We start from the raw sequence: 14,729 nt of genomic DNA on the forward strand, positions 1-14,729 counted from the left end.
AATAACCTAGTTTGAAATCATAATACATCTTCTCATGTCACTGATTTCTTTATTCACCTGTCTACCTGGCATTTCACAGCAATGACTTTGCATAAACAATGACATCCTTAAACTCTTATTTTGATTTATTGTTAAAAAAAATAATGCTAATAAAATAATGCTATTGTTCATAAGAAGTGTCAAATGTTTGTTTTTTTATCTATTTGTGTATTCTATTTTTATTTAAAAAAACAAACACAAATAAATAAAACCAGCTCATAAGTATTGGTTTTAGGTATAAAACATCTTACAAAGTAATTTATCTAATTTTGACATGTTAGCATGTGCAGTGTGTTCTAGACCACTATAAGTCCACAGAAAACACTTTTTTTGGTTCAGTATGTTTTTCATCTTACTCAGGCTATTAAGCTATTTTACTTCTGCTGCTCCAGGCATTATTTATTTGAAAAGACATTACTTAAGGAAGACATACAAAAATCCCTAGTAGTTCTTACCAACTTTCAGGGTCAGATATAGACATATTCATTCCCAAACTACCCTTTGAGAGTGTTACAGACTGTCATTAGTCATTTACACTGAGAGGGGCGCCGTTTGGAAATGGGGGTACTGTTTCTTTAAGGCAGCCATAGTTTTCGCTGTGCTCGAGCCAGCGACATTTTTTCAATGCAAGACTCGGCCTGCATAAATTATGTTCATGACGTAGTGCAAAAGAGCACATTTCTGTTAATTTTGGAGGACTTTTCTGCAGATAACGCTTTATCTTGGTCCCTCAGGTGCGCCAAGTTCACCTGCGTGATATTAACGAGGATAGGCATCATTAAATATTCAGTAAAGGAGGTTCGCGGCGCTGCTGAGCCTCCTTATCAATGCAAATAGCTCTTTTGTGTGCAGCCATAGCGCCCGTCTGGAAGCTGAGATGAATTTTTAATTATGTGTGTCTAAAACAAACTGTGGCAAAGCTCGCCGAAGAAGGAGAAACAAAGAAATTAACCGAATTTGTACGGGTAAGTTGCTAATATGATCGCGTTTGAGGATGCTTATAGGCTTCGCGTGACCAAGTAGCGATAGAAAATGAGTTTTTGGTTAATATGCAATGGTCTTAATTAGCATAATTTATATATTTATGATAAAGAGAAAGGAAATACATAAAATGCAGTTCCAATGCATGCCATGTGAAGAGTATGAATGGAAACGTAGGTTATTAAAGACGTACGTTTGCTCCCCGAAGCAAGTGCGATAGTTTTTTTTTTTTTTTTTCTTTTCTTTTTTTCTTTTTTTTGGGAAAAGGCTGCGGGTGGGGGAGGAGGTCTGCAACACCTGCTGAAGTTTTGACAGATGAAGAATCGGAATGGGTCGTGTCTTTGAACTGTGTGTTCTCCGTGACATTCTCCGGCGAGTGTGGGAGTATATGTGTTTGATGTAGGTCTTCCATTAGACACGATTTGGGTTGACATTAAAGGAAACCATAACGGCGGCCTCACAGGCCGCCTTATATGAAAATACTGTTCCGCAGTGCTTGCATAATGCCCTATTGTTTTAAAGCTAATAACAAACGTTTGAAATGGTGCTAGTCTAAAAGCTTACATTTCGCCTGCACACACACCAGTCCCGCCTTGACCAACAATAATAACGACATTGCACTACTTGCATGCTAACAACATAGCAATCCAGCGGCTAAATCTGCTTTTAGTAGATTTGTGCTTTGAAATGCGCTCCTCATGTGCTCATCAGTCAAGCTGTGTTGGTGAGCCCTGGTGCCTCATGTGGTTACATAATTCAGATCCAGTCGTAGGCTACTATCTGGACGAAGTGAAGAGTGTATTAAATTCGAAAGCCTGCAGAGTTTTGTTAGAGGTAAATCTTTACCTACTTTACTCAAGTGTTCAAGACTCCTGCCATCAATCTCCCCACGCCTCCTAAAGTGTCATAATAGGTTTTTGTTTTTTATTTTATTTTTATTTTTTTTGAGGGGTGGACAAATTTTGTAAGTCTAAAAGCAATTAAACCCTTTACCATGACCATGAACTGGTGACGTGGTTCAGCATGAGCAGTACTCTGATTTTTTTGCTTCAGGTGGTCTTGCAAGCAGGGTCCCATCATGGTGAATCTGTGACCTCCATACAATTTCAAATGAACGATGGACTTGGAGGACCTCCCTGCAAACGACGCTCCACTCACTGTTAATGAGCAGGTGTTATTTTGAGCTCACATAAATTCCTGGACATACACTCTGTTTAAATGCAGCACCCAGCTTTGTGTGCCCACTTTTGTAATGATTCATCATGTCACAGTTTTCAGGCAACCCAAAAGCTAGTAAGCACATGAACCAAATTCCACTAGATTTGTTTTGCTATAAACAGGTTTGCATCATGTGTCCTCATGTCTGTGCATGTTCTCTTTGGTGGCGTCTTTTGCATTCATCATACAGCTCAAACAATCTTCCTTTTTTTGGAAGTTTGCAAAATACATTCCTTAAGATGGATTTGGTTGGGCACTCCCAAATCAACGCTTTACTGATGTAGTTTCCTTTTGTGTCCTCATTTTGTGGATTTATTGTGCCTAATATGTGCTTGGCCTTTCTGTTCTCCTTAGCCATTCTCTGTATGACTGCAGAAGTGTTTTTTCAGCTGTTAGGTACCTGCATGACAAAAAACAGGTATGCATTCTCTGCCCTTCTGCAAAGCCATGCACCTAGTTGGATCATGCTACATGTTTTTTGCTTGTGCTACTTTTTCACCATCCACGTTTCTATTCTGTAGGGTAAAAAACTGTTGCGATTAAAATAATCTCTTTAGTCCATGTGTCTGTCATCTAAACAGGTTTAAAGTTTGTCTGTAGATGCTGTAACTCTTTACATAGTTCCACACCTGTTCACAGAAAGACCCTTAAAAAGCAAGTTGTATAAGACGTAACAACTTTAATGTGGTCATTCATCTACAGGTTATTGTCATGTCTGGTCACGAGACTATTCGTGTGCTGGAAGTAGAAGTGGATGCTACTCTGCCCTCCTCGGGGGTTGATGTGAAAGTGGAGGCAGGAGGAGAGGAAAGGGGCGGTCTAACTTTAGAGCCATCTGAGGGTGGCACCCCACAGGATAGTCCCACAACATTCAACACCACGACCTCTGGTAAGATAATCACTAGATCCAATGTGTGAAAGAAAACAAGCTCATTTTCTATTCTATTTTATTCTATTTTCATGGCATTTTATTACTTAAGAGTTTCCTTATGCCTGATTTCACAGTTTCTACTGAGACCACAGCCCCTGCAGTTCAGACTGTTGCACCCCCTATCAGCATCTCTCTGCCCCAGACCCAGACCACCATGCCTGTCACTGTCCAGGCCTGTCCACAGGTAATATATATATATATATATATATATACATACTGTGTATCACAGAAGTGAGTACACCCCTCACATTTCTGCAGATATTTAAGGATATCTTTTCATGGGACAACACTGATAAAATTACACTTTGACACAATGAAAAGTAGTCTGTGTGCAGCTTATATGACAGTGTAAATGTATTCTTTTCTCAAAATAACTCAATATACAGCCATTAATGTCTAAACCACCGGCAATGAAAGTGAGTACACCCCTAAGAGACTACACCGCTAAATGTCCAAATTGAGCACTGCTTGTCATTTTTTCAACAAAATGTCATGTGACTCGTTAGTGTTACTAGGTCTCAGGTGTGCATAGGGAGCAGGTGTGTTCAATTTTGTAGTACAGCTCTCACACTCTCTCATACTGGTCACTGAAAGTTCCAACTACCTAATGGCAAAGAACTCTCTGAGGATCTTAAAAGACGAATTGTTGCGTTACATGAAGATGGCCAAGGCTACAAGACGATTGCCAACACCCTGAAACTGAGCTGCAGTACAGTGGCCAAGATCATCCAGCGTTTTAAAAGAGCAGGGTCCACTCAGAACAGACCTTGTGTTGGTCGTCCAAAGAAATTGAGTGCACATTCTCAGCGTCACATCTAAATGCTGTCTTTGAAAGATAGGCGCAGAAGTGCTGTCAGCATTGCTGCAGAGATTGAAGAGGTGGGGGGTCAGCCTGTCAGTGCTCATACCATACGCCGCACACTACATCAAATTGGTCTGCATGGCTGTCACCCTAGAAGGAAGCCTCTTCTGAAGTCTGTACACAAGAAAGACTGCAAACAGTTTGCTGAAGACATGTCAACAAAGAACATGGATTACTAGAACCATGTCCTATGGTCTGATGAGATGAGGAGTACAAAGATAAGTGTGTCATGCCTATAGTCAAGCATGGTGGTGGGAATACCATGGTCTGGGGCTGCATGAGTGCAGCAGGTGTTGCGGAGTTACATTTCATTAAGGGACACATGAACTCCAATATGTACTGTGAAATACTGAAGCAGAGCATGATCCCCCCTCCCTTCGGAAACTGGGTCACCTCTAAGACGACCACTGCTTTATTGAAGAGGCTGAGGGCAAAGGTGATGGACTGGCCAAGCATGTCTCCAGACCTAAATCCATTAGAACATCTTTGGGGCATCCTCAAGCGGAAGGTGGACGAGCGCAAAGTCTTGAATATCCGCCAGCTCCATGATGTCGTCATGGAGGAGTGGAAAAGCATTCCAGTGGCAACCTGTGAAGCTCTGGTAAGCTCCATGCCCAGGAGAGTTAAGGCAGTTCTGGAAAATAATGGTGGCCACACAAAATATTGACACTATAGAAACTTTCACTAAGGGGTGTACTCACTTTTGTTGCTGGTGGTTTAGACATTAATGGCTCTATATTGCGTTATTTTGAGGGAAGAATAAATTTACACTGTTATATAAGCTGCACAGAGACTACTTTTCATTGTGTCAAAGTGTCATTTTGTCAGTGTTGTCCCATGAAAAGATATTCTTAAATATCTGCAGAAATGTGAGGGATGAACTCACTTTTGTGATACACTGTATATACTGTACTACTAGACTTTGTCACTGAGAATACTACGAGTGAGGTGAGTGAGTGAGTGGATCTTTGTTTCTGCTGAGCCTTTGTCAATAAAAAGAAGAAACGTTTATGATACTTTAAGACAGTTTGCTTTTACAATCATTGGGGTTTTGAGTGAAAAGGCTGTTATTTTTAACAGAAACATCAAGTAATATAGCTATTCCACTACATTCCAGTATATCAGATGCATTTCACAGTTCACTCTGGTAGGTTATTTGTTGAGTACAGTTCCATTATTTCAGATGCATTTCACTTGCATTGCATTCTAATACACTGTGGGAATTGTATTCAACATATAACCTACCAGAGGCAAAAGGAACAGTAACAATGTCTGAATTATTCTCCTATATATCTTTAATGACCAGAATGATAAGACTGTGTCTAATATACAATTATCTGTAGTGTAATAAGAATATATAGAATTGCCTGGTTTATATCATAATTTTTTTCCAATTAAGGTTCTGACCCAGGATGGCTTGGCAACTCTAATGACTGGCATGATGGCACAGCAGGGCTCACTGGGCCAACCCCTACTAATCCCCCTTAGTATGGCTGGGTCAGTGGGTGGTCAGGGTGGCTTGGCTGTACTCACATTGCCAACGGCTACAGTGGCAACTCTGCCTGGCCTTACTGCAGCAGGTCCGGCTGGCGGACTTATTAAACTACCTTTTGCTGGCCTGCAAGGTAAGACAGTATTACGGTAGGTGAGAGACATGGTATGATTTTATGTATAATGCACCTAGTTCCATAGTAAAAGTATAGTATCAGGCTGAAAAATGCAACATTTTGTGATGGTGATTGTGACACTGGTGATGTGGTTCCTCTTGGTATCATACCACTTGGTATTGGTAAGATAGCATCCAAAAATGCTGGATCTGATTTGACTTTGTAAATGCTCAATGAGAATTTCTAAGTTAGTAAAGTTGGTCAAATTATATTGTAAGGCTACTTCTGAACAAAAACAAAAAGTAGGTAGTGCATTATTTTATACATTCACATAGGGAAAAATCAAGTATTTGTATTTGGTGAAAGAGTTTAATTAAGTTAACAAAGCTGTGTTTATATACGACATGATGTTGATTATGCAAGTATCAGCCAATACTAAGGATTTGGTATTGAAAAAGTACTGTCTACAGTGGAAACATTCATTTAGCAATTGGTAAAAAAGACCTGGATGTGGTATAGCATGTACTCACTTCTCAGTATGATGATGATTATAGATTCCATTCCATTGTCTGTCATATCTGCCATCTTAGTTTTAGGATGGCTGTGTGGTCATTTACTGAATATTTTGCAGTGGATTGACAGTTATTTTAAGCATTCCTTTGTTCTCTTTTGCAGCTGCCACTGTTCTGAACTCAGTCCAACCTCAACTTCAGACATCTGCACAGACGGTTTTGCAGCCCCCGGCAGCTACACTCCAGTCAGTGCAAGCAGCAGTACAGCAGACACAGGCTACCCCAACCAGCACTGTGCAGGTGGCTGCTGCTACTGTGGCTCCAGGCATGCACAAGGTTTCTGAGCCCAGTGCCTCTGTTGCAACACTCCAGACTGGGGGTCTCACAATCAACCCTGCCATTGTGAGTATTTGTGCATTATTCTGTATGACCCAACAGTATGACTGTGTAAGAATTAGCACTTTATAACAGCACCATACAATGTAGGACTTATAGAAAAAGTGTATTATTGTTTTTTTATAATATATTGGCAACAGTCAGCCAAAAAAACATGCTGAAAATAAATATTACACATACTATATTGCTAAAAGTATTCCATAGGGTTTAACATGATGTCTGGCCACCCTTTGCTTCAACTCTTCTGGGAAGGCTTTCCACCAGGTTTAGGAGTGTGTTTAAGGGAACATTTTGCCATTCTTTCAGAAGCGCATTTGTGAGGTCAGACACTGATGTTGGACGAGAAGACCTGGTTTGCAGTGTCCGCTCTAATTCATCCCAAATGTGTTCTGTAGGGTTGAGGTCAGGTCTCTGTGCAGGCCGGTCAAGTTCTTCTACACCAAACTCGCTCATCCATGTCTGTATGGACCTTGCTTTGTGCACTGGTGCATTCATGTTGGAACAGGAAGGTAATTCCCAAACTGTTTCTGTAAAGTTGGGAGCATGAAATGGACCAAAATCTCTCTATTCTCATACATTAGGAGTTCCTTTCACTGGAACGAAGGGGCCAACTCCTAAAAAAAAAAAAACCCATACCGTAATCCTCCCCCCACCAAACTTTATGCTTGGCACAATGTAGTCAGACAAGTACTGGGCTCCTGGCAACCACCAAACCCAGACTCCTCCATCGGATTGCCAGACAGAGAAGCGTGAAATGTCACTCCTGAGAACTCTGAGAGTCCAGTGGCAGCTTGCTTTACAGAACACTTTGCATTATGCTTGGTGTTGTAAGGCTTGAATGAAGCTGCTCTGCTCTAGAAACCCATTCCATGAAGCTCTCTCTGTAGTGATTGACTCTTCAGAAAGTTGAGCGACCAATTTCATAAATGTTTGTAAACGCAATCCTGCATGCATGCCTAGGTGCTTGGTTTTATACACCTGTAGCCATGGAATTGATTGGAACATGTAAACTCAATGATTTGAATGGGTGAGTGAATACTTTTGGCAATATAGTGTACTTCCAAACTTACTGTGTAAACAAACTTACTGTGTAGTGTACTTTCCTCTTGAAATTGTTCTTTTTTTCTGCAACTTTATACACCCACTTAAATGATTACTTTAGTGGTGTTGACAGTTATTTGTGCTCACAAAAAATAATTTTATTACTGCACTAATTGGATTGTGGCAGTGGTGGCTCAGTGGTTAGAGGACTGAGTTGTTGGTTACAGGGTTGTGGGTTCAATACCTACATTGACTAAGTTGCCACTGTTGAGCCCTTGAGCACGTCCCTGAACCCACTCTCTAGAGGCACTAGAGGCAAGAATGACCATGTGCTCTGACATCAGCATTATGGGGCAGTGGTGGCACAGTGGTTAGAGGACTGGGCTATTGGATTCCATCCATCCAATGGATTTCAGATTCCATTCAAATCGACGCCAGCTCAACTATTTTGCATCTGACCACATGGACAAAGAAAAAGTCCTCTAGAAGAAACACAGATACAGTGAGGCAAAAAAGTATTTAGTCAGCCACTGATTGTTCAAGTTCTTCTACTTAGAAAGATGAGAGAGGTCTGTAATGTTTATCATGGGTACACTTCAACTATGAGAGACAAATTAAGGGAAATAAATCCAGGAAATCACATTGTAGGATTTTTAAAGAATTTATTTATTTTTATTAAATTATGGTAGAAAATAAGTATTTGGTCACCCACAAACAAGCAAGATTTCTGGCTCTCACAGACCTGTAACTTATTCAAGAAATTATTCTGTCCTCCACTCGTTACCTGTATTAATGGGACCTGTTTAACCTGTTTAGCCTCAAACAGTCAGACTCCAAACCTAACCATGGTCAAGACCAAAGAGCTGTCGAAGGACACCAGGAAGAAAATTGTAGACCTGCACCAGGCTGGGAAGAGTGAATCTACAATAGGCAAGCAGGTTGATGTGAATAAATCAACTGTGGGAGCAATTGTAAGAAAATGGATAACATACAAGACCATTGACAATCTCCCTCGATCTGGGGCCCCATGCAAGATCTCATCCCGTGGGGTCAAAACGATCATGAGAACGGTGAACAAAAATCTCAGAACTACACGGAGGGACCTGATGAATTACCTGCAGAGAGCTGGGACCAAAGTAACAAAGGCTACCATCAGTAACCTACTACGCCGAGAGGGACTCAAACGCTGCAGTGCCAGATGTGTTCCTGTGCTTAAGCCAGTACATGTCCAGACCCATCTGAAGTTTGCCAGAGAGCATATGGATGATCCAGAAGAGGATTGGGAGAATATCATGTGGTAAGATGAAAAACTTTTTGGTAAAAACTCAACTCGTTGTGTTTTGGAGAAAGAAGAATGCTCAGTTGCATCCCAAGAGCACCATACCTGCTGTGAAGCATGTGGGTGGAAACATCATGCTTTGGGTCTGTTTTCTGCAAAGGGGACAGGACGACTGATCTGTGTTAAGGGAAGAATGAATGGGGCCATGTATTGTGAGATTTTAAGCCAAAACCTCCTTCCATCAGTGAGACCATTAAATATGGAACGTGGCTGGGTCTTCCAGCATGATAATGATCCCAAATGCACTGCTCGGGCAATGAAATAGTGGCTCTGTAAAAAGCATTTCAAGGTCCTGAAGTGGCCTAGCCAGTCTCCAGACCTCAACCCCATAGAAAACTTGTGGAGGGAGTTGAAAGTCTGTGTTACCCCAGCAACAGCTCCAAAACATCACTGCTCTAGAGGAGCTCTGCATAGAGGAATGGGACAAAATACCAGCTACAGTGTGTGCAAACCTGGTGAAGACTTGCTGGAAACATTTGATCTCGGTCATTGCCAACAAAGGTTGTTACAAAGTATTGAGTTGAACTTTTGTTATTGACCAAATACTTATTTTCCACCATAATTTACCAAAAATTCTTCAAAAATCCTACAATGTGATTTCCTGAATTTGTTTCTCATTTTGTCTCTCATAGTTTAAGTGTACCTATGATGAAAATTACAGATCTCTATCATCTTTCTAAGTAGGAAAACTTGCACAATCAGTGGCTGACTAAATACTTTTTTTTGCCCCACTGTACATCGTTAACTAGAAGCTTGTTGACTTCTACCAAAAGTATCTGGTCAACAAATGAACTTGGTTTTTATTCTATTAAAGATATGTTGTACATGTATTATGCCTCCACCCCCCCAAATAAACAAAACATCATGTTGGGATGACTTTGATGTCCATGTGAGTTAATGTAAACTTCTGACCACAACTGTACAATGTCCCAAACCCAAACCCCATTAACTGTTGTTAATGTATTAAATCAGTTGTTCACCTTCACATTTTTCATCAACATTAGATATTACAGGGAAGATGCTTATATAGGAACATACTTAGACCTATAGTTTCATAAGATCCATTAGATTTTCTGATTTGTGAATAGATGTGATAGCTGCATATTTCCACACAGTGGCAAAAACATATCTGTTAAACTGATTGATTTGATACCCTTATTAATGGATTCGTTTTAGTTTTAGGAATTAAATTGTGAAATAATAAGTGATACAAAATAGTTTGAGTATGTAATATAGATAAGTGTCGAAGTCAAGTGTACTTAAATATTTACCTTGCACACTCCATTGTGTCCATTGTTACCACACTTTAAAAACGACGCAAAAGAGAGGAGCTACTCAAATCTGTGGAAAAAAGCGGATAATGATACATGTGCAGCAGCAGTGGTATCATCACTTGCAGGGACAAGTTGACATTATTAAAATTAGTACAAAGTCTATACTTTTTATAGTATTGGTATGTAGTACTCAATTAGGACGCATCCTCAGTTCCTTCTGGCTTTAGCCTGGGAGCTCTTTAACACATTGAACCCTAGGGTTATTTTTAGAAGACTTATTATTTAGTATCTACGGTAAATGATTCAGTAACTGATATTATTTGGTGGTTTGGAGGAATGGGCCCACATACATCCTTTATGGTTTATGGTCATTTCAGCTTTATAGTGTATATATACTAACCATATATAGCATTTACTGTTTCATTAAAATTTTATTTATATCTCCGGATGTCTCAGATCAGTGCTGCTTCTCTGGGTGCCCAGCCACAGTTTATCAGCTCTCTAACTACAACTCCTATCATCACTAGCGCCATGTCCAATGTTGCAGGACTCACTAGCCAGATCATCACAAATGCACAGGGTCAGGTAGGACAACACAAATTGCACTGTTTTTAAATGTATGTTAACACTTTTCCTATAAAACCAATAAATTCCATCAGCATGTGAATAAGTGTATGCAGTTGACCTTATCTCCAGGTTATAGGTAGTTTGCCTCTGCTGGTGAACCCTGCATCTTTGGCTGGAGCAACTGCAGCACCTGCACTACCAGGTCAGGGTCTACAGGTCCAAACCATGTCCCCACAGCTGTTGCTGAACTCCCAGGGCCAGATCATAGCCACCATTGGGAACACACCAGCTGCGGCTGCTGCCACCACCTCTACCAGCTCCACAGTCCTGTCTAAAGCCACTGGTCCTCTGGTGTCTCACAAGACTACCACACAGGTGTGGCATGTGTGAGCTTATCAATAAGTGGTCAATGTATAATAATGAATAAATCAGGTGCTTAAGAGTTTATATAAGTGATAAAAACAGAAATGCATGTGAAATGTACTCTCAAACTTGCATTTTTATCTTTTTTTGTCTTTTTCTTGTAATTCTGAATCTCTCTGCAGGGTCCTATTGTAACAGTAGCCCAGTCTCCATTGGTGATTGCCCCACAGCCCTCTGCAGGGAAAATAGTCTCCTCTATCTCCTCAGCTGTTCCCATTGCATGTGCAGAAATGCCTACCGTAGGACAGCTTGTTAGCAGTGGGTGTAGTACATTCTCTTTCTAATCAGAATGTAGAATTCAGCTATGTCTACATAAGAAAGCTCTTACAAATACCATTATTATGATTACTACTGTTGATGTATTAGCTAAAAGTGCATCCTGACTGGTTAATTACAGTAGTGACTTCACTATCACTTGCAGTATGTATGTTGTAAATTGAGAAACTTATAATTTATTCATATCCTGTCATTTGACACATTTGAGCAAAATGAATCATTTGTTCTGATCTCATTCAAGTTTTGTTACCAATGGTTTTTATATGTGATCTTATGTAACAGAGCTAAATTACATCTTGAATGTTTATCAAATAATTTTGATTGGAGCAAGCTGAATCCATTATGTGATGTCATATGAGTGTTTTGAACAGTTTACAGACTTTTACTTCTAAAAGAATTGAAGCATTTGAGATTTTTCTCAAGATTTTCTTCCACCATTACAATTCTCACATATCCCAGATGAGTTGCAAATGTAAACATTTGCATGTCGCAGGAATATTCCTGATATCTTGATATAATCCTAATGCGTTTTTGTCAGTATATTAAGCATCCTTAGTTCGGTCGTTGGAGATTAGGGAGGTTAAATGTTTTCTTTGGTTTTATGTCTACACATAGAGCCACAGCCTGGAGTGACTGAAGAAGAGGGCATTAACTTGGAAGAAATCCGAGAGTTTGCCAAGAACTTTAAAATACGGCGGCTCTCCTTGGGTCTGACACAAACACAAGTTGGCCAGGCTCTCACAGCCACTGAAGGACCAGCCTATAGCCAGTCTGCTATCTGCAGGTGAGTCTCTCTTTCACTGTCTTGTCTCTCCTTGTTCATTCTCAAATCTCACTATATTAGTTATACCCAGAAATTGTATTTTAACCCCCTCTACCCCCAGATTTGAAAAGCTTGACATCACACCCAAGAGTGCTCAGAAGCTGAAGCCTGTTTTGGAGCGATGGCTGGCCGAGGCAGAGCTGTGGAACCAGAAGGGTCAGCAGAACCTGATGGAGTTTGTGGGTGGGGAGCCGTCCAAGAAACGCAAGCGACGCACTAGCTTCACACCACAGGCCATTGAGGTCCTGAACACCTACTTTGAGAAAAATGCCCTTCCGACTGGCCAGGAGATCACAGAAATTGCTAAGGAGCTCAATTATGATAGAGAGGTGGTAAGAGTTTGGTTCTGCAACCGCAGACAGACCCTGAAGAACACCAGTAAGATCAATGTATTTCAGGTGCAGTAAGGAGATTGGACTGTCAAGTGTGCAATATAAGACTGAAAAGACTAAGAATAATGAACATGATTTGTTATTTTGTACTGCAAGATACAAAATGGTGCTTTTTGTGTTTTGAGTTTCTAAGGTAGTGTTCCTATTTGATGGACTTGGTGATGGCATTGCATGAATGGTCAGTGGTCAGAGTAGTATAAACACATGCTCCTAATTTATTTCTTTTTTTTTGTGTACTCTGCATGAGGTACTGTCATTTGAAATGGTGGTTACCATTTTAAATACCTTACATATACAATACATTACAATTGATAATTTTATAAAATATCATTCTATAAGCCCCCTAGTTATGGCTACATTATGTACTTAGTAAACATGTAGTAGTTTAGTATCTCATATAAATTAACCTTTTTTTCTGATTCCTTACATATTCATTTGATTGTGCAATATCATTTACAGCTAAGGACTGAGATTGGCATCAGATCTACACTTCCAGATGTCTAAGACTATGTATGGTAGCTCTCACAATCCTCATGAATTGTCCTTGTCTTAGAAATCCTGCCTGTCTGTCTGTTATACAGTATGAATAAGCAGTGTATGATATTGGACAATCATAGTACTTTGGATTAGAGAGTATGCTCTTTTATTGAAGTGGCAGAATCCAATTTATTCTGATTGGGCTTGCCTGTCGTATATTAAGTTAGATAGATGTATATGGTTAAGATGGCAATGTAAACTAATGGTCTATTGTTTTAAATAGAGAATTTACAAAATCTTACAAATAATCAAAACTGCAGTGAGTAACATGAAGTCACATTTCTATGGGTTACTGTTACTTTATAACTACACCCATGTAAAAATGGTAGTTCAGGTAGGTCTGTATTAAATAAGTGTTCTTTATAATGTCAAAGTCTGCCTCATATTAAGACATGCTATAAAGTAATGGGAATATGACTACACTTACTATAAACCATGTTGCTCATGTAGAAAGCAGCTAGCTGAAGAACTAGCTGAAGAAGTTTTTTTGTTTTGTTTGTGTGCATGTGTTGTGGGTTTTTTTTTTTTTAAAACCACTTCTCTAGTCTCACAGAATGTCTAGAATGTTTGATACCTGCTAGATATTCAGATTTTTTTAAAAATAATTAATTATAAGGGAATCATAAAATTTTACTTGTAAAGTACTGTTTATTTTAAAAGCCTTAACATGTTTCTGTGTGCAGCAAATGTTGTCAGCATGTAGGTAACTATCCACAAAAACATGTGTGGTGATGCAACAAGGTGTAAAGTTAATAAGACAATGTGACTGTATGAGAAAAAGCAACTGCTTGAAGTTTGTGATGGTGTTTTCTTGTTTCATTTGAGTTTTGACATTAACCTATTCCATTATGGATTTCTAATATTTATAATGGGTTGCTTTCTGTCTGTTTTGTAATCTTTTGAGGAAAAGCTGTTGCTGAACTTTCCATTGTTCTCTTTTTGAAGCTGATCAAGATTCTTACTATTGTATGACACTATAGTAATCAAGTTATGGTTTAATTATATTTGTTTTAACAATGGTACAATTGTTATTTTTATTATTATTAATGGTTGTCCTCAACCTGTGAGTTGAATAACACTAAACCGACAGAATCCCAAGGAAATAATATGGTGGGTAATCGTTTGTGTAACTTTTAATACTTCTCTCAATAAAGTGTCAATTAAATCAGGCACGATTACCATTCCAATGGGTGTGACACTCCTCATACCGTAATGTCACGTTGTGGTAGACATATTTTAGGCAAATAATGAGCAAAAACTATTTTAAGTGTGTACTGTGCATTGCACTTTAAATACTATACAACTAAAGAATTATTAAAATATAGCCATTTATAAGTAAGGGGACAGTGTTGTCACTGTTGTCAGTGTTGGTACCTAATATATACCTAATATTTGTTAGGTACCAAAAAAAGCATTTTTTGGTATCACCAATTGTAGCAAGCAAATAGGTTCTTCCAGTTGGGGAGTTGGTCAAAACAAAGACTGGTCTTGCCCCTGTTCCCTTAGACATA

The 14,729-nt window shown here is 39.4% G+C and overlaps 1 protein-coding gene across 5 annotated transcripts; it reads left to right on the forward strand.

Annotated features, from left to right (window-relative positions):
• Positions 1 to 672: 672 nt before the first annotated feature.
• Positions 673 to 14,387, forward strand: pou6f1 (POU class 6 homeobox 1). 5 transcript variants are annotated; one of them, XM_072696920.1, is made up of 11 exons: positions 673 to 1,004; positions 2,074 to 2,191; positions 2,941 to 3,127; positions 3,244 to 3,353; positions 5,431 to 5,656; positions 6,314 to 6,552; positions 10,657 to 10,785; positions 10,897 to 11,142; positions 11,313 to 11,448; positions 12,082 to 12,250; positions 12,351 to 14,387. In XM_072696920.1, exons 2-11 carry the CDS (start codon positions 2,138 to 2,140, stop codon positions 12,694 to 12,696), a joined length of 1,842 nt encoding a protein of 613 aa, XP_072553021.1. In that variant the 5' UTR covers positions 673 to 1,004; positions 2,074 to 2,137; the 3' UTR covers positions 12,697 to 14,387. The 5 variants fall into 5 exon arrangements, with proteins under 5 accessions (XP_072553021.1, XP_072553025.1, XP_072553023.1 ...); XM_072696922.1 differs by lacking the exon at positions 673 to 1,004 and adding an exon at positions 1,136 to 1,419 and having other exon boundaries at positions 2,593 to 3,127; XM_072696921.1 differs by lacking the exon at positions 673 to 1,004 and adding an exon at positions 1,136 to 1,419.
• The last annotated feature ends 342 nt before the right edge of the window (positions 14,388 to 14,729 follow it).

This window comes from Salminus brasiliensis, chromosome 14, assembly GCF_030463535.1.
Source record: "Salminus brasiliensis chromosome 14, fSalBra1.hap2, whole genome shotgun sequence".
NCBI classification, from domain to species: Eukaryota; Metazoa; Chordata; class Actinopteri; order Characiformes; family Bryconidae; genus Salminus; species Salminus brasiliensis.

Bases quoted from the DNA above. Each gene is read 5' to 3' on its own strand.
- pou6f1 (XM_072696920.1), top strand. From the start codon at position 2,138: ATGGACTTGGAGGACCTCCCTGCAAACGACGCTCCACTCACTGTTAAT. The intron at 2,192-2,940 runs GTGTTATTTTGA...ATTCATCTACAG, and splicing joins CACTCACTGTTAATGAGCAG to GTTATTGTCATGTCTGGTCA. The intron at 6,553-10,656 runs GTGAGTATTTGT...CGGATGTCTCAG, and splicing joins TCACAATCAACCCTGCCATT to ATCAGTGCTGCTTCTCTGGG.